Below are 19,133 nucleotides of genomic sequence, written 5' to 3'. Positions count from 1 at the left end.
GGGCATTATTTGGAGAAATTTATGAAATAACCAAAAAAACACGAATTTAAATGCAGATTTTTCTCAAAATGTATCATTTTTTATTATTTTTTGCCATTTTCTGAGTATTTTTTTAGTATCGCCTGTTATTTAGCATTATTACAAATATTTACAAAACTTGCGGTGCCCATTCCCCCGCTCCCCGCACTGTGGCGGCCTAAGCAACTATCGTTTTCTACAATTAGCGCGGTACTTGTAATTTTTTTTCTGTTGGACAAGTAAGATGAATCTACATAAATGGGGGGGGGTCCGGACCCCCAAAACCCCCCCCTTATATACGTCCGTGATTAGTAGTATTTTTAAGACGTTTCATCATAATCATCATTTACATTTTTCATTTGAAGATAGAAAGTAGGTAAGTATGTATAAAATAGTTTAAAGATTATGATAATCTTATAATGGTACAAAGTACGTGACTCTGTAATTTTTTTTAAGGTTTTATGACTTTAAATTCTGTTTAAGTTCAAACTGTGACCACATGACAAACAATATAGCATAACTCAGCTCTAATTTAAGAAACAGAAGCAATAATTAACATAACTAGTATGTACCGTTTACCTTAAAGTCATTAATCAAAACTACCCTTAAAGCACATTAGCCCGTAACGCGGGGACACACGTGCCGGTCTCCTTGGTTGCGAAATGTGTATCAAGTAATGCGCTCCCTCGCGCGCCGCCATATAAGCTGCGCGTACGCTCAAACCGGCACACGTGCTTTGTAACACACGACGAGCGCACGCCAGCCATGCTCGCTAAGGTACGATTTTCATTTTCAATATTTTACGGAAATGTTTTCATAAATTGTAGCCACTGTTTTAATAAAAATTTCTTAAGCGTAAATAATATTTATAGATATTTATTTATTTAAATCTTTCAATTAACTTGAAGTCAAATAATTAATGCTGAATGTATAGAATATATTTAATATATTATTTATCAATATATTATTCATTTTACAATTTATTTGAAACGAGGAACTCAAAATTAATTGATTTATTAATTAGAGAAACTTTCCCTAACGCGTTGATGTCTTTTGTACTACTTGTGCCTTTGGTACGCATCTGTTCGCAAAATAATTTCTTATCCATCATAATTTTGGCTTTAAATAATTGGTTATTAACCCATTTAGCCCTACCGTACCCTATGTGGTACGGTATCTTTTTGAAAATATTTCGAAGTACCAAACTGTTATTAATTTGTAAAAATGATTGTGACAGTAAGCTTAAAGTGATTATTTTACAAAAAATATTTAAAAATATGTTTTAACAAGTGGTTTCGGAAATATTTATGAAATTCCTCGACAGAAAACAAAAAAAATATTTACAATGTATTTAAGAAGGTATAATTTCTTATTATTCATGGTAAATTATGTTATTTATCAATTTTATTTAAAAAATAGAGTACAATAGATATCATGACTACAAAAAAAATATTATTGAGATTATTTTTATACGGTTTATTCCAGTCTAAAACAGGGGTACCGTATAAGGTACAGTAGGTCTATGCATGAGCAAATCGTGCGAAAAAATATAATTTAATTTTTATTATTTTTATTTGTTTGAGGTAATTGATGCTTCATTTTATTGCCACAAATCATGAAAAATTTGATAATTTCAGCAAACAAAGCAATTTTGGTATTTTTCTACTGCTGTCTTGTCAGATGACCGCTAATGATGATCAGACTGACGAAGATTTAGGCGATAAAGATAGTGTCAATGTAAATAATAACCCTCAGAGTTTTCTTCGATGGATTTGCTAAATTTCCATCGTCGTGTTGCTAAATGCGATTATGGATAGCACTAAACGTAACAAATCAGAAGAAGCCAGGTCTTCTTCATCTATCCTCACTAACTTCGGAGAAGGTAGGAAAAAAGAACCAAATGTGGTTAGTATCACAGAAAACGCCTTACAAGATATGCCATGTGTGATACTAGTGATTATATGATTTTATTTTTATTTTATATCATACAAAAATAAATAAAAATCTTCTTTGAACAACAACTATGTTTTGCTTGCTTATAGACCTACTGTACCCTATATGGTACGGGCTCCCCACGGCCCCCTATTTATGGATTATTTTTTTAAATATTTTTTTCATGATTTTTAGGCTTCCCTTTGTAAGTATTTGCTGAAAAATCAATTTTTATTTACAAAAATAATTATCGGTCTAAATGGGTTAATAGAACTAGTTAAATTATTATTTTTGTAATATGATTTTAATAAAGATTAGTTTGCATGTTGACTTTTTTAGATTGAAAAATATTCATAATTGAAAAGTTGCATTCAATCACATAAAGCCCGGTCTGTTAGCACGTAGAATTTTGTCCAATACCTATCCTTATCGCTCGCGCCTAATTATATTGCTGTCGCGACTGTGTGACTGGCACCCGCAGTGAGTGTGCGAGCGCAATAGCAATATAAGCGCGAGCGATAAGGATGGGTAGCTTGGGGTCATTGGACAAAATTCTACGTGCTCACAGACCAGACTATACTTATTAACCTGTCAGCGCCAACTAATAATAAATAATAATAAATCTTTGGACAATTTCACACAGCGCCAGCTAGCCCCAAAGTAAGCAACTTAATGCTTGTGTTATGGGTGCTAGCTTAACGGATATACTACTTATATACTTTTTTTTTAAATACATATTATATACATATTATATATATGTATATATATATACTTATATATATATATATATATATATATATATATATATATATATATATATATATATATACATATTATACATAGTAACACCCAGACCCGTCACAGAAATTAAAATTCATCATTTCAATTTCTGCCCGGCCGGGAATCGAACCCGGGACCTCTCGGCATAGTAGTCCGTTCTGAACCACTACACCAAACGGCCGATAGGTATATTATTTTTATAATATGATTTTAATAAATATTAATTTGCATCTTGACTTTTTTTAGATAGAAAAATATTCAAAATTGAAAAGCTACATTCAATCACATACCTATTGACCTGTCAGCGCCAACTAATAGCTATAGTTAGGGAGGCGAATAGGGGAATTTTCGGCAATACTCGAGCGTGGCAGTTTAAGATATGAGAGATACCTTAGACTTAATAGAACAACATTGTAAAGTATTTAGCTCTATATGTAGTGACGCGCGCCTAGGTTAGACGATCAGATTAGTAAAAAAAAAATGGATAGTCTGAAATACTCGAGCGCCGTTGAATTACGCCATTAAGCTACCTCGCCTCCCTAACTACTAGTTATCTTTAAAAGCAGGTAGTTCTGTTATGTTGCGCGTGTGCCGGGGCGCTGGCGGCGCCGGGCATCTACGGCGGCGTCGGGTACGCCGCGCCCGCCTACGCCGCGCACGTGGCACCAGCCATCGCTGCGCCGGCCATCGCGCACTACGCCGCCCCAGCCATCGCTGCGCCGGTAAGTCGATGCATCTCATGCTTCTATCAGAGTAAATACAAATGAGTAGGTCATCGCACGCACCGAGCGCGGTTTGTATGTGAGCGCGCGCCAATACGTATGCGGCGCGCACGCACACACTGACAAAATTCAGCGCACCTCCCCGCTAATCAACGCTAAATTTTGTCAGTGTGTGCGTGCGCACCGCATACGTATTGGCGCGCTCACATACAAACCGCGCTCGGGCGTTTCTATGAAGATGACCTACTCATTTGTATTTACTCTGCTTCTATTGTAGATCAGACACTACGCCACTCTAGCCATTGCCGTGCTGGGAAGAGTCAGTCATGTTATATTCACGTTGTGCTTATCACAGCGATGGCGATCGCCAAAGACCTCATGGGAGGAATCTTCGTGCTTCTGAAGGGACATAAAATTTTGTATAGCCGCACTCAGCTTTGCGTTTTATTAGTACCTTTCCACCAAATCGTAACTCCTCGATTCGACAGAACACAGCGCCTACAGTTTTCAAACACCATGTCCAGCCTAGATTTATTTCTAAACCCTTAAAATTTCTTTTCTCGCTACACCTCATCTATTTCAGGTTATCCGAGCGGAGCCTGTAGACCCTAACCCAGCCTACAGCTTCTCGTACGGCGTGTCGGATCCCCACACCGGCGACCAGAAGGACCAGCAGGAGACGCTGCAGAACGGCGTGGTGCACGGCTCCTACAGCCTGGTGGAGCCCGACGGGCACCTGCGCCGCGTCACCTACACCGCCGACAAGATCAACGGGTTCAACGCTGTGGTGGAGAGGACAGGCGGTGCTCACGCGGTAAGACATCTTGATTACTCTCCGCTAAGGGCTCAATGATATTTGAACGGCGTGGTGCACGGCTCCTACAGCCTGGTGGAGCCCGACGGGCACCTGCGTCGCGTCACCTACACCGCCGACAAGATCAACGGGTTCAAAGCTGTGGTGGAGAGGACAGGCGGTGCTCACGCGGTAAGCCATCTTGATTACTCTCCGCTAAGGGCTCAATGATATTTGAACGGCGTGGTGCACGGCTCCTACAGCCTGGTGGAGCCCGACGGGCACCTGCGTCGCGTCACCTACACCGCCGACAAGATCAACGGGTTCAATGCTGTGGTGGAGAGGACAGGCGGTGCTCACGCGGTAAGCCATCTTGATTACTCTCCGCTAAGGGCTCAATGATATTTGAACGGCGTGGTGCACGGCTCCTACAGCCTGGTGGAGCCCGACGGGCACCTGCGCCGCGTCACCTACACCGCCGACAAGATCAACGGGTTCAACGCTGTGGTGGAGAGGACAGGCGGTGCTCACGCGGTAAGCCCTCTTGATTAGAGCGCTTTATAATATGTAGCGCATCTGCAGCGCTATATAAATATGTATGGATACTAGTAATATGTAGCGCAGCGCATACGTGTCGCGCTATTGCAGCGCGAATTAGAATAGCTAACGCACGACAGACGCGCTACCGAAAATTTCATACTATGTCACATTATAAAAACGCCGCTGCCGCGCTGCTGTCGCGCTTCTAACGCCCTAATGTGAAAACGCTCTTACTCTCGGCTAAGAGCTCTTTCAAATGAGATTTTATTCCGACGCAGGTGTCATATAATTTCCCTGTGTGGTATCGCAAACGGACGATTGACTTCCGACTCAAAATCATCAACTGTAAAGAGCCACTGACAGAGGACAATAATGTGTTTGTTAAGAACTTGAGCCTAAAAACGTAACCCGTCCACTGTCCACAAACGAAACAATAATAACCATAGGACGTGACTCCTTATGTAGTAAATAAACTGTTAAACAATTATGTACCCTCGTCAAATCAAAACCAAACTAACAGATGTATTGTTTTCCCCCAGGCCCCCGTAGCCGTAGCGCCCGTGGCCAAGGTAATTGCTGCGCCTGCGCCAGTCGCCGTGGCCGCCCCCGTCGCACGATACACCCTCCCCGTCGCCGCCGCCCACCCCTGGGGCTAAACCCCCCCGCTGACCCACCCCGTTGTATTGTCGACCGAGGTATAGAGCCTGGAAAACCGTCCCGGACCTTGTCAATTCCAGATAAAAATTTGGAATTTTTTAGGGTCCTTATTTTTGATATAGGAATGTTTTTAGCAGTTGATAGTATTATTATGTTGGTAAGAAAAGAACAGCCCTCGTCCTCAATACAGCGCCGCCACTGGACCTCGCACGAACGCACGGAACTACAAATTGATTGTTTATTTATTTCGTACTGCTTTGACTGTTGCCTACGGACTTGATCTTGACGCGTTGTATTACGTATTTAATGTAAATATAATGTATAGTTTTAAAAAATAAATAAAAGCATTTTTTGCGGTACTTTTTGTTTCCTTTTTAAGTATTACCTCGATAACTTAGGTGTGTTATTTTAAGCTCTATCTAACATGCGAACCTTTATTTATGTGGTAGAACCAATTTAATCTGTTAGCCCCAGCCAATTTGCGAGGTATACATATTCAAGCGCCCAGCCATACATAGTCATGTAAGCGGATATGGAAGGATACTAGTTTCATATCTATACAAGCAGTACATCGTGGATTGAGCAATGTCCGCAGCAAGATTGACGACTGCGTTGACCAACATTTTCCTTTAAACCTTAATCACGAGAATTAAAGTCAACGTTTTTTTCTCGTTCGGAAATAAGCGTGTTCCCATTACCCTAATAAGGCTTTGGCTTAGAATTTAATGAAACATACAATGTTTTATGATCGAAAAATAAGAAATAAGTAGTGCAGTCTATGTAACGTACAAAATTCTTCCAATGCTAGGTATATTTTAAGTTTAATGAATTGATAAAATCTGAAAAGCAGATTCTCATCTCATCATTTAATAATTTTAAAGTTCATCAACACAAATTGGTCCTTGCTACCTGCAATTTTGTGTTACCTATATTATAGCTTAATAAGTATTCCGATTGAAGTCGCCGACTTTTTTTGCTTTAAAGTCGTGTTTATCTTAAATCACAGTGCCAAGAAACTATTGAGAACAGAATTTGCAATGGGTACAAATTGGTAAATTGCGATTTTAAATGAACTTACAGGATATTACACCTTATTAACATCATCCTAAATGATTTTATTGAACACAGAAACTGAGTGATACTTTATTGCAGATGCGTGGACATCTATATTGACCCCCTGCGACGTCAATCAACACTGATATGGCCACTAAGACAAAATTTAAGGATTCTTTTTTAACTGTTAAAATAAGTTAACTACCTACTTTAAAAGTGATTAAAAGCTTTCAGAATTTTCGATAGTTACCGTGTTCAAAGGACTCACTTTTTTATTATCATCCGATACCTATTTTGGAATTAGATGGCGCTGTTCACATGTTCAAGGAACTTTACAAATCTTGTTATTACTTTGAAATAACTGAAATGTCTTCAATGTACTTCTGAAACATTTCTAAGTAGCGAAAAAGGAAAACTGTCTCAGTCCTTCACGAATACTTGTATGATTTACGACTTAGGTTGTATTCTAGATTCCACGCTTTCATCATATAAAGCTCTAAAGCTAGCTACATACTACGAAAGAACCTGTGTTTGTTTAGCTTAGCTTAAGTATAATGAGGAAATGTTTCACTTAGGCTGATTTGCACCATCTTACTTCAAACGTCAAAAATCTGTAAACTCCATACAATACCGGTTATTGTATTCTTCTTCTTTTCGTGTCGACAACAAACCTACACAGTGTCAGCCCAAAACTCCGCCACAAGAGTGGCGTTGTCAGTAGCACTATTGACTTCGCTGTATTGACTTATAAAAACAGACTAATTATAATTTTTACACGCCGAATATCGGTAAGACATGTTAATACTAACAAAACCTACTAACACCAAAAATATATTTCTGTATTGTCACACATGTTCTGATAAATAAAAATATCTTTATCTTTATTGTTATAGTTATGGTTAAAGTTAGTTGGTGCAACTCAGCCTTAAAATTCAGGAAAGCTTTGCTCTCAGTGTGCGACCGGCTTAAGTCGCTGGTATGTGTTTGGAACGCAATCAATCGAGTAGCTCTAAACACGTAGTGACTCACGCATCACCTTCCTGTGTCCATTTGGGTAAACGATTTGTATTGAGAGCTACTTCATCATAGATTTCTTATTTACATCGAGTTATTGGGAAAGGTAAAAGAAACTCAAATATCTACGCAAACAAGGAATTAACTATATGTAGACGAAACAGATAAAGAAACAGAAATTGTACTATCTATTTATTAGTTGACCACTAACTTCTACGAAAATGCAAATTTGGCGTTAGGCCAATTTGCAGCCCTCGGATCATACCGGGATCCGATTCTGTTGCGCCCAGCGCGTGATGGGCCGCAGAATGTGGTCTGCTCGGGGGTGAGCCCTAGGTCCTGGGAAAAAAACAGCGATATTAATAACCCCAAATATTAGCGACGATCTTATCTTGGCTAAACTGAAAGAGGACTCAAATGGCGAATATCAACACGTCCTGTTTGTAGAGAAAAACTGTGACAAAAGTCAGAAAGTATAAACTTGGCCCAAAGGTTGAGAGAGAATGCCGTATGGCTTTAAGCTTGCCTTTACCCGTATACATGTTCTTGTTGACGCCCGCATAGAAAAATGTAAACTGCTTTGGCCCATTAAGTGTAATACACTATACACATGACTGTTCCTAATCTCTACATAGTTACAAATAGAACGGAGTTGCGGAGGTAAACTTCTCACACTCACTGCGGGCGTCCATCGCACAGTCGCGAAAGCAATATAATTACGCGCGAGCGATAAGGATGGGTAGCTTGGGGTCATTGGTCAAAATTCTACGTGCTCGCAGACCAGACTATAGATACTCTTCCATTAAACTCGATGAAGCCTGTTTGAAGGAGGATAGGAGGGTTCTTACCTCTGAGCAGCGACAAAGCGTCCCTCAGTTCGGCCGCGGCGTGCGGCTTGTTGGCGGCGGTGGCCTGTGCGCATCCACACACTGCCCCGCGAAGACCTTCCCACATTTCTGGCCCTCCATCCAGTCTAGATAGATAATAAAACTCAATTTTAAATAAACAAATAAACAATTTAAAAAAAAAATCGTACTTGAAATAAAACGCGGCCAACAGCGTATTACACTCGAAAATTTCGACTGGTTCATCCAGTGTCTAAGGCCCGGTTTTTTGATTCATAGTTAAAATAACCAATGGTCAAATTTGACAGATGTCAAATGACAAGTGGTTAAATATCAGAAAAAAATGTTTTTCGAACAATGGTTAGCTTGACTTTTAGTACATTTTTTAACTATTTGTTTACATTTTGTTAATATTTAACCATTAGTAACAAAATTTAACAATTCGTTATTTTAACTAAGGCCCGGTTTTTTGATTCGTAGTTAAAATAACCAATGGTCAAATTTGACAGATGTCAAATGACAAGTGGTTAAATATCAGAAAAAAATGTTTTTCGAACAATGGTTAGCTTGACTTTTAGTACATTTTTTAACTTTTAGTTAACATTTTGTTAATATTTAACCATTAGTAGCAAAATTTAACAATTTGTTATTTTAACTATGAATCAAAAAACTGGGCCTAAGAATCAAAAAACTGGGCCTAAGTAAGTAGCTCAGTTGGAAGAGCAGTCGCCCGGCAAGCGAAAGGTCGTCGTTCAATTACCTCCTTAGGCAGTTCGATTTTTTTAAGTTGTTTATTTAAAATTATTTTTGAGAAGCGACTCTAATCGCTAAGAAATTTGAATAAAACTCAAACTTCAAGTCTAGTGTGAATCTCACCCGAGGAGTGCATATGGCTTAAGTGAACCGAACTGACCCAGGAAATGCCTATCCTTGTGTCTTGAAGGACTTAATAGTTTCGGAGTATCGTTAATAAAAGCTAAAGAAATTCCACTCCTATTTATTAAAAAAAAAATCTGACCTGTCCAGCATGTGGAAAGCCTTAGCAGCCACCAGAAACTGTCCCATGCGGTAGCTGTCATTGGCCACCAGTTGCAGCAGCGCGAAGTTGTCAGGAGTTCCAGCGGACTGACGCACACAAGAAAATAAATGGTTTAATCACAGAATAATAATAAGTACTACGTACAGAAGTTTTACTTCGCGAAGGTATTTAAAAAAATGTATGCTCAATGTCATTAACAATATGGTGTAATTTAGCTTGTCTCAAGAGTCAAGCAAGTTTGTCAGAAGTTTTGTTGACAAACGTCAGTGATCGGTACTGCGCCGAAGCTATAGGGCTGACTTCGGTAAAATGATGTGACGTGAGGTGCCAATCTGCAGAAAATGGCGGAGGAAATACATGATTTAGCATGAATTATCATGAATAATATTAACTACTTATTTACCTCTCAGTGTCTTCAGGCAACTTAAAAAAGTACATTCTGTGTTTTTATTATTATTTAGGCAGTAAAATACTGCACAGTATTTAGTACACCATTTTCTTTATTTTTTTCCATCATACACAAGAATACGCGTGCGTGAGTCAATGTTCGCTCGTATGTGCAATGACATAAAACATCTTAGCGTATGTGAGGCCTTGTCGAATAGTACTCTTGTAGGGGGCAATCGTGCGTGTTTTGTTTTCGATGTAAACTCGCGGAGATGAACAGGCCTGGTTTAATACAGAAAAAAAGCTAGAGAAAGAGCAAAAAGGTAACTCGAGTACATTCAGAAGAAGCCAGCACCAACATAGAAAAAGGTGTCTTTTTCTCTCTCTACCCTATTAGCACATGAGTCCCTGAAAAATATGAATTATTTTCTTTCTGTTGATGATAGTAGAAAATCTTTAAATAGACTTCGGACGCAGGTCGGCTGTAGTAAGGACAAGTTGTTCAGGTGGGGATTCTTGGATGGCACAAACTTGGAGTGCAAGTATGGTTTTATTCCCCAGTCGACGAAGTACATGATGTCGTGCCCTGCGTGCCCAAACAATTGCACGTAGGAAGATTTAATGAAGGCTACTGACAACGCCATTTTTGTGGCGGAGTTTTGGGCTGACGCTGTGTAGGTTTGTTGTCGACACGACAAGAAGAAGAAGTAGAAAATCTTACCTTGACGCATATCTCCCACGCCAGGGCCGCGTCCCGGTTCATGACGTGGCAGCGGCACAAGCAGGCCTGATACGTGAACGTGCTTCGTATGCCATCATCCTGGATGCCGAGGAGACACTCCTCAGCTTCGCGGTAGAACCCTGTTGCCACTTTAGCCTAGGAATAAAATGAGATGACAGAGAAAGTTAAATAGTAAACTAAAATACTAGATATTAAAGTCAGGTTGCTGGTATTTAGCAAAACCCTAAATTTTTATTGGTATATCTGAGAACTCATCAATTTACTGCTCTGCTTTTTGGCGACCGAGTCGCATAGCATTCCATCAATACAAACCCGAGAATTTTCTGCTGTATCAGCATGCCGTAGTACCAGTTAGTTATGGCACGTTAGGTTTGTCAATAGAAACCTAACATGGACTGGAAAAACTGAAATGTGTTTAGCGTGGCGATCGAAGTGTCCAACTGAACATTTATTACTTTCACGAGAACATAGGGTAAAAAATATCACAGTAAACAATGAGGTCCTTGAATCTTTGAAACCTGATGCTACACACAAAATACTGTAATGGTGCGTCCACACTGGGCGAACGTGCTCGCGCGGCACGCTGGTCATCCTGCTCACTCTCCTCTTGAGTGAGCAGGATGTTGAGATTGCCGCGCGAGCCCATTCGCCCAGTCTGGACGCACCATAACTAGAACTGGAAACAAGAGAATACTTACTTGTGCATAGTTGAAGGTGAACGTGTCATCGCTGACGAAGAAGCTCTTGATGGAGTTGAGGTAGACCAGCACCTCCTCAAACTGCGCCGCCAGGAAGTACGAGGACGCCATGCACTGCCGGCCGGGGATCGTGTCGCACTCTGATGCTGAACTGCCTACGAGGTGGAAACTCTGCTGCGCTAGCTTCATTTGCTCCTCCTTTGGGAAATAACCTTTTATAGATTAACTACCTTTACCAACATTTAAGTATTTTTTTATGCAAGACAAGGCAGGTATTTGACCGCATTCGCACCTGATAAACTAGAGATACACCTAATAAATACTTACAAAATAGGTACTACTCTTAATAATTACTTAGTTTAGTTTATACAGGGTGTTTGGCGCATCGTGTGCCAAAATGATTTGGCGGATAGAATGGGTCATTTCCTATATTTTCAGCCCCCATAACACGTTCCATGCCAGGCGGCTACTTTTATATTAATTTTTTTAGTAATTTCACCAAAATACCCAAATCGCATCATTTAATTTCGATTTAAAAAAAAACTACTAGGCGTAGCCTCAAAGTAAATATTTTGTTTTGATGTGCATTGATGTAGGGTTGCATCAAATCTAAATTTACTGGCAAATATCATCTAATTTTTTTTAAAATCAGCTTTGAAGTTTTCCGACAAGTTAAAAATGGACTGAACATTTAAGTTTACATGGCTATAAAAAAATAAATGAAAGAGATAGCGATCTTCGGATTTTATCAAAACTTCTCTAGTTTATCCCCATTCAAACGGTATACTAATCTTGTTTAAATAATAACAATAACTTCACAAATTCCTTAAATTAGTGCATTGACTCTACTCGGACTGATTTGCGAAATTTGTGTTTATAGCCCCTTTTTGTGTTAATAGCACTTAATTAAACACCTAACAGGTAAAAAATACTTATCTTATGCAATGTAAAAACCTTTTCCCTATCGTTTTTCAATGTGTATTTCTTGAAATTAAAGGCGAAAATAATTATTTTGATTGTTTATTAATTATTACAAATTTTGTTCAAAATGACCGCCTCGGCAACACGTATACACTCACGAAATCTTCTAATTTTGACTGTTGTCGTATGCAGCCACATTTCTCTTGTTATTACTACGAAGGCGTTATCTACTCGTGGATTGGAAGAGATGGCCCTATACAGTGGCCTGCACGTTCCCCAGACCTAATTCCGTTAGATTTTTACGTCTGGGAACGAGCTAAAAAACTGGTGTACGTAACGGATTCAAACAATAGAAGAACTACAACAACGAATAGAAAACGCCTTTGTAGTAATAAAAAGAGAAATGTGGCTGCATACGACAACAGTCGAAATTAGAAGAAGATGTCGTGAGTGTATACGTTGCCGAGGCGGACATTTTGAACAAAATTTGTAATAATTAATAAACGATCAAAATAATTATTTTCGTCCTTAAATTCAAGAAATCCACATTGAAAAACGATAGGGAAAAGGTTTTTACATTGCATAAGATAAATAATTTTTACCTGTTAGGTGTTTAACGTGCTATTCACACAAAAAGAGGCTATAAACACAAATTTCGCAAATCAGTTCGAGTAGAGTCAATGCACTGATTTAAGGAATTTGTGAAGTTGTTGTTATTATTTAAACAAGATTAGTATACCATTTGAATGGGGATAGACTAGAGAAGTTTTGATAAAATCCGAAGATCGCTATGTCTATTATTTATTTTTTTATAGCCATGTAAACTTAAATGTTCAGTTCATTTTTAACTTTTCGGAAAACTTCAAAGTTGAATTTAAAAAAAACTAGATGATATTTGCCAGTAAATTTAGATTTGATGCAACCCTACATCAATGCACGTCAAAACAAAATATTTACTTTGAAGCTACGCCTAGTAGTTTTTTTTTAAATCGAAATTAAATGATGCGATTTGGGTATTTTGGTGAAATTACTAAAAAAATTAATATAAAAGTAGCGGCCTGGCATGGAACGTGTTATGGGGGCTGAAAATATAGGAAATGACCCATTCTATCCGCCAAATCATTTTGGCACACGATGCGCCAAACACCCTGTATAACTCATTTTTTTTTGTATTTCGATTAAAGAAATACAAGCGAGTAAAGTTAGCAACAGACACTAGTTGGAGAAAATTAGAATGGAGTGCAAATTAATGAAGAGAAGTGAGTCGGGGAATACGACGGACGATTTGCATCTTCTAGCTAAAATAGAGAATCCTTTAGCGCGTCGCCGGTCCGCTTTGAAAACGCTTATAATCCGTCAGTCAGTGTAGCAAGGCCCTTAACCCAATCAAAACTGAATGTTCAAAAATCTGGAGTGGGTTTGCCATTTCAGGTATTTCAACTGGTTTTCAGATATATTTAAGGGATAATCATGCTAAGATAAAATAATAGCAAATTTTCACTTACGTCACCAGTCTCATTGTAGAGTCGAACAGCCACAACCGCCCTCAGAATATAATGCAGAGGTGAGGTGGCCTGCAGGGGCTCCAATAGAGCCCTCGCTTCCAACGGCTCTCTGTTCCGCAGCCGGTAGCCGGCCAGGTTGAGGCGAGCTTCGGGCACTACGTCTACTAATTCTGGGAGAACCTGTGAAAACAGATTTAAAATGTGCTTCCAAGTCAAGGTAAGGTGTCGGTAGAAAACCCAAATCGCAAAATTTCTAATGTCTTTTCAATTCTAACTTAAATAAAATTGAGAAACAGAAATAGTCAATATTTAAAAAAAAAAGTCGATTAAGAACATACCTTTAATGCTCCCTCGCCGTTCCTGAACACCACAAGATTATGTTTCACCAGATCTTGGCCAAACGTGTGCTGATCAGAGGATATCTGCTTCAGCTCAGATTCTGCGGCCTTGCCGTTGTATAACCTGACAATTGAAAAGGTTACATCAGAAAAAAATACTAGCCCTAGAAGGCAATAGGTAAGTTTATCTACTACTATACGATACGACTAACAGACAAGTGGATCAAGAATTAAGTGATCCTATAAGGGGTCTGTAACCACACAGTTACCGCCTCAATGCCATAATAATATATGCCAATGAGAATCACCGAGAAACCGCGCTGTTATCGCGCGTGTTTGAGCCAGGCCTAAAAGACCCGATGATGGTGAAAAACTGTGTTTTCATGAGCTGTGACATGTTGAATCCCTTCACAATAAATATACCTACCTGAATAAGTTGCAGGCTTTCAAGTTGCCCGCCACGGTGGAAGTGGGGTGGTGCGCTAGGTACACCCCCAGCACCTCTTGCGACACGTCGTAGTAGTCCAGCTTGTAGTAACACAGAGCCACGTACACGTTCAGTGCCATGTAGTTCCTGACAACATACTCGTACATTATTGTCAAATCATTCGTTTTTTTTTACATGTAACTTATTTCTATATAGTGGTTATCAATTTTCACGTTTCTGTCGAATACATTGATGGATGGATGAATTTGTCCAGCAGTGGACGTCATTTGGCTGAAACGAACGAACATTGATGGGCTACTTATTAATCAACTAAGTACATCGTTCGTTTCAGCCAAATGACGTCCACTGCGTTCCTGCGCTGCCCGCATCCAGGCTCTTCCCGCGACCTTTACCAGATCGTCGGTCCACCTAGTAGGAGGCCTGCCCACGCTACGTCTTCCAGCCCGTGGTCGCCAACTAAGTACATGTTTCTAAATAATGAACCAAATAAAACTAAGTTCTATCATAATAAAGTTATCAACTATTTCTTGATATACTTAATAAAATTAAAAGGTACCCAGCAGAATGATTCAACACTTTAATCCAATCCATATCGTCTCTTTCATAGCGCTTATATCTGGAATAACAAGATAAACGTAACTGTACAATTTTAAAAGTCTATGTATGAAGGCTTTTTATTTTACAGCTGGATCACCATTTTCAGCGTTATAAACAAATTGGCGCCCAACGTGGGACGCAAATTGTTTGATAAAAAGGTTCCAATTATTATGTTAAAGTGCGTAGGTTGAAAAAATATAATTGTACTAAATCGTAATAAAAATACAGACTCGTATTCTGACAATCACGAAACTTAAATGATAAAATGAACCGCCACGAAAATGTTTTGTAAACGAGTCTTACCGCCTATCCAACAGTAGTTTCTTGTAAACATCAATGGCTTCTTGATAGTGGGCCCGCAGGTAGTGCACAGAGGCCAGGCACAGCTGGTCTTCGGGCACGTCGCGGAGCGCCGCGTGGGCCTTCATAAGCGCCTCCTCGTCGCCAAGCTTGTGTGCCAAGTGGAATGTCAGACGCGTCTGGAGAAAGAAATTGTATGCTCCTACAAATCCACACAATATCCCTCAAATATTCCGAAAAAGAACGACACTTACTTTGAGCGCGCATTTAGGTGCTTCTTCAGCCGCTTCTTGTGACTCCTTGTACATACCTGTAAGATTTTTTAATTTACTGTTGTGATAAATTCTCAATCTTTTCAGGTTCATTTTCTTACTTAAACCGAATACTACCGTTAACGCCGTTGCGCGTTCAAAGGGGAGGGTTTTTGTTTAGTGACCCATCAGCATCGCATTAAACCCTGCCATTGGACCAAGCTAGTCTTGAGTCTAACCAGACTTCGTTCTGATGTATATCTCGGTCATTCTCACGATTAGGCGTTCTCAGCCTAATTACCATATCATTTTTGAAATTTGGCTTAATTGATTTAAACGCATTTAAATATGAAACACATGAAAAGTACGAATTTAACAATCGTTAAGGCGTCAAATTATTCAAAGCGGTTTTCGCGTAAATGAGACCCAAAAATTTTATGGTCACGGTAATTAGATAAGGCTAATACTTAATCTAACGGTAATTAGAAAAAATATGCAAAATAGCAAGAAAACAATATCTTGCATTGATAAATTTGTATATAAATATATAGCGTCATAAAAAATGCTGTAGGTACACTTAATAACCCTTTGAAAACAGGAAAACACTCATTTCTATTATTTATTGTATCAAGATATTTTCAGTATACTGCAATAATTGAGGCTATAACAGGAACACTTAGTTTCGGCCAGAAGGGGCTACGTGTCACATTTCGTCAGAATCTTAATCATCATTTATTTGATTTCAATGTGGTACAAACGATTTAACGTACAGATAATGGATCAGGAGATCTCACAAATTTGATTTTTCGGATATGCATATATCGAAAAATTAATTAATGATTTAAGTGATTTTTCCTCTTTTTCATCTATCTGCGATCAGCCATCACCAATTATCAGATTAAATTGAATTTGTAATAATGACAGTTAAGTATTTCTACATTTGCGAGGCTAAGTCGATGCCATGTCTACATGGGTTTTAGGATCCATTTGTATATAGTTTGTTCTCCAAGCTTCTTCTGTCCAGTACCCATTGCATATCACGAAGTTTTTTCTATGCATAACAAAGCAGGTAGGATGCAGTTTAGGATGGTACAAAGTGCCTATACAATCTTGCCTTGAAAAGTCCCATTGTCTGTTGATTTGTTCTCTTTTGTTCTTAATGTGATCACGTCAGGTAAGTGTTACTGTTGGAAAATCTCATCTTCTTAGGGCAAAGGTATTATGGATAGATGTTAATGGTATTATATTAGAATTAATAAATGATTTAAGATGTTAATATCAATTATACTAATAGTAAAAATAAATATCTGGTACGAGACATGTTTCATGCAGGGGTGACATCTCCTGGCCATCAGAAAGCCCCGATTTCACTCCAGGTAACTTCTTTTTGTGGGGTCACCTTAGGGGTTAAAATATACTCTTAAATCCAACAACCATGCAGCAACTGAAGCTGAACATTCGTCATGAAATCGAATCTATTTCGAGGTTACTCTAACGAAAGTCCGTACAGTTGTTATGCGAAAGTCTAGGTATATTTCATATTTTATCATCATACTTATTCAATCGTGAGTGCAATTTGTAGGTAATAATTTCATACAACGGTGATTATAAATATACGGTAATTAGTACATGGAAATTATAAAACGATAGTTTTTCTTCAAAATTTCCAAAATCTTCAGCGTATGCAAATACTGTCTTACTACAACATATGAAGGCTAAAGTATTGAATCTATTTAAATTAACAACGTGGATCTACCTTCAAAAATCGAGTATAAAAATAAGGACATGGTAAATAGAAAAATTGAAAACCAAAGATATGGTAATTATACTCTTACGCAATTCATCGACGGTACGCCAACGCAATAGACGTCTACTTGCTAACAGGTCTTAGAACTAACTAAGGGCTCGCGCCGCGCGCGTAAATGATGTGTCAAATATCATTATTTAGGCTTGTGTGCCCAAAAACAGAAAACGTCACGGGAATTAGGACTTTCGCTCGGACAAGCAGTTTTTTAATTCTAATTATTTACAGAATGGTTCTATTGAATAGATATTTTGCTATGCGTAAGACAATCTTTTGTACTCTTTAAAATGTTTAATGGAGTAAACCAAATCTATACGACATAAAAATTACAGCCAAGTTTTAACATTAAGTCGGTCTGCGGACGCGTAACGGTAATTAGAGAACAGAGGTTAATGAAATTAATTAAGTCACAAATACTTAAAATAGAGGCCTATGATTTAATGCACAACTGGATGGGGTTGTTAAGTAACATATAAAAATACATGCATGTCTCTAATTTGTCATTTTTAACGATTTAACAGCCCGGACACGCAAAAACTAGCTCATCTGAGAATGGCCGATCTTGAGTTGCATCAAACCTAAGTAGAAGTAGTAGACAATGACGTCCAAGGCGATGCCACGCCTGTACTCGCCTAGATTGAGCTAGCTTGCAGTAAGGTACGCCATTCACACAGTATTGCCTCATGTTTTTGTTATCAAACCTAAGTAGAAGTAGCAGACGGCGACGTCCAAGGCGATGTGATCAGCCACACGTGGATCTAGCTTTTCCCGACTGCGCACACGTAAGTAGGCGTCAAGTGCTCGTCTGTATTCGCCCAGGTGGAACCAGCACCACGCCGCCCACGCGTCCGCCCAAACCTCTGTGTTGCCTTCGTGTTGGAGGAACTAAAGAAATCGGACATATTATACAGTATCTAATTCCAAATAAAAAAAAAAACTGGTAACAACATTAAAGGTAACGCATAAAACTGATCAAAACTGTGTTTTGCAAGATCTTGATCAAGAAATAGATAAAGAGTTGTGTCGTGGTGTGAAAAAAGCCTATGCTGAACAGAATATTCAATAAACACACATTTTTGTACAGGCATCGAACCTGTAACTTCTGGTGAAGTAGCCGAGTGGAGCCGAAAAGTCAAGTTTTACGGTACAATGAAGATGGTATTTTTTGATTCCTGAGTCCCTGTAACTTTCACCGCTTCTAAACTATTGTGTTCCACTAAACCAGGTTAGGTATTGTAGAGCCGCACACACAGGCTTACCTCGAGCATAGTGAGTGCTCCAACATAATCTCTCTTGTGCACGAAGTCCTCGAGTTCGGGGAAGCTCTTTTTGGCTGAACTGCTGCCCGTATTGCCGCGACTGTCGGCTGCTGGCTTCGAGCGCGACAGGATCTGTTACATTTTATTAGTGCTTCAACAGAGAACTCTTGAACTTAGTTATTTTACTTTACGTTTATTATTTTCAAAGATTGTTGACAAGTGGCCCATCAACCAAACATTGCCAGATTGCCAGTATTGTTTAATTAATGCATTTAGCATGCGACATGCAGAGATGAAAATGAGATTTAATAGTAGGATATTATGTTCGATCTAGGAATGAAAGTTGGTATTCGTACCTACTGCAGAATACACTTACTGATGACGATAAGCAAATAATTCACATTCTACTTACCATTATTATTTTATTTTAAAAACAAACACTTCACAATCACAACTCAGGTTTGGCGCGTTTGTTGACATTAAACGGTTG

At 38.9% G+C, this 19,133-nt stretch overlaps 2 protein-coding genes across 3 annotated transcripts; one reads left to right on the top strand and one right to left on the bottom strand.

Moving 5' to 3' along the window:
- The first annotated feature begins 712 nt into the window (after positions 1–712).
- LOC135074918 (cuticle protein 21-like) lies at positions 713–5,801 on the top strand. 2 transcript variants are annotated; one of them, XM_063969293.1, is made up of 4 exons: positions 713–795; positions 3,297–3,452; positions 4,036–4,608; positions 5,325–5,801. In XM_063969293.1, exons 1-3 carry the CDS (start codon positions 784–786, stop codon positions 4,303–4,305), a joined length of 438 nt encoding a protein of 145 aa, XP_063825363.1. In that variant the 5' UTR covers positions 713–783; the 3' UTR covers positions 4,306–4,608; positions 5,325–5,801. The 2 variants fall into 2 exon arrangements, with proteins under 2 accessions (XP_063825363.1, XP_063825362.1); XM_063969292.1 differs by having other exon boundaries at positions 769–795; positions 3,294–3,452.
- Positions 5,802–7,728: 1,927 nt separating this feature from the next.
- Positions 7,729–19,107, bottom strand: LOC135074425 (intraflagellar transport protein 56). Its single transcript, XM_063968714.1, has 13 exons — positions 19,056–19,107; positions 18,644–18,775; positions 18,086–18,269; positions 15,584–15,639; positions 15,333–15,508; positions 14,412–14,558; positions 13,985–14,108; positions 13,647–13,826; positions 11,221–11,418; positions 10,502–10,657; positions 9,373–9,479; positions 8,358–8,482; positions 7,729–7,848 (listed from the first exon to the last, which is right to left on the bottom strand). The coding sequence occupies exons 1-13, from the start codon at positions 19,056–19,058 to the stop codon at positions 7,769–7,771; spliced, it is 1,668 nt and encodes a 555-aa protein (XP_063824784.1). The 5' UTR covers positions 19,059–19,107; the 3' UTR covers positions 7,729–7,768.
- Between the last annotated feature and the right edge of the window lie 26 nt (positions 19,108–19,133).

This window comes from Ostrinia nubilalis, chromosome 9 (genome assembly GCF_963855985.1).
Source record: "Ostrinia nubilalis chromosome 9, ilOstNubi1.1, whole genome shotgun sequence".
Taxonomy (NCBI): Eukaryota; Metazoa; Arthropoda; class Insecta; order Lepidoptera; family Crambidae; genus Ostrinia; species Ostrinia nubilalis.
Note: the sequence above shows the minus strand (reverse complement) of the source record. Positions and strands in the feature narration are given on the sequence as shown.

Bases quoted from the DNA above. Each gene is read 5' to 3' on its own strand.
- LOC135074425 (XM_063968714.1), bottom strand. The intron at 15,640-18,085 runs GTTTGATAACAA...AAAATCTTACAG, and splicing joins CGTCTGCTACTTCTACTTAG to GTATGTACAAGGAGTCACAA. The intron at 8,483-9,372 runs GTCAGATTTTTT...TTATCTATCTAG, and splicing joins GCTTTCCACATGCTGGACAG to ACTGGATGGAGGGCCAGAAA.
- LOC135074918 (XM_063969292.1), top strand. The intron at 3,453-4,035 runs GTAAGTCGATGC...CATCTATTTCAG, and splicing joins CCCCAGCCATCGCTGCGCCG to GTTATCCGAGCGGAGCCTGT.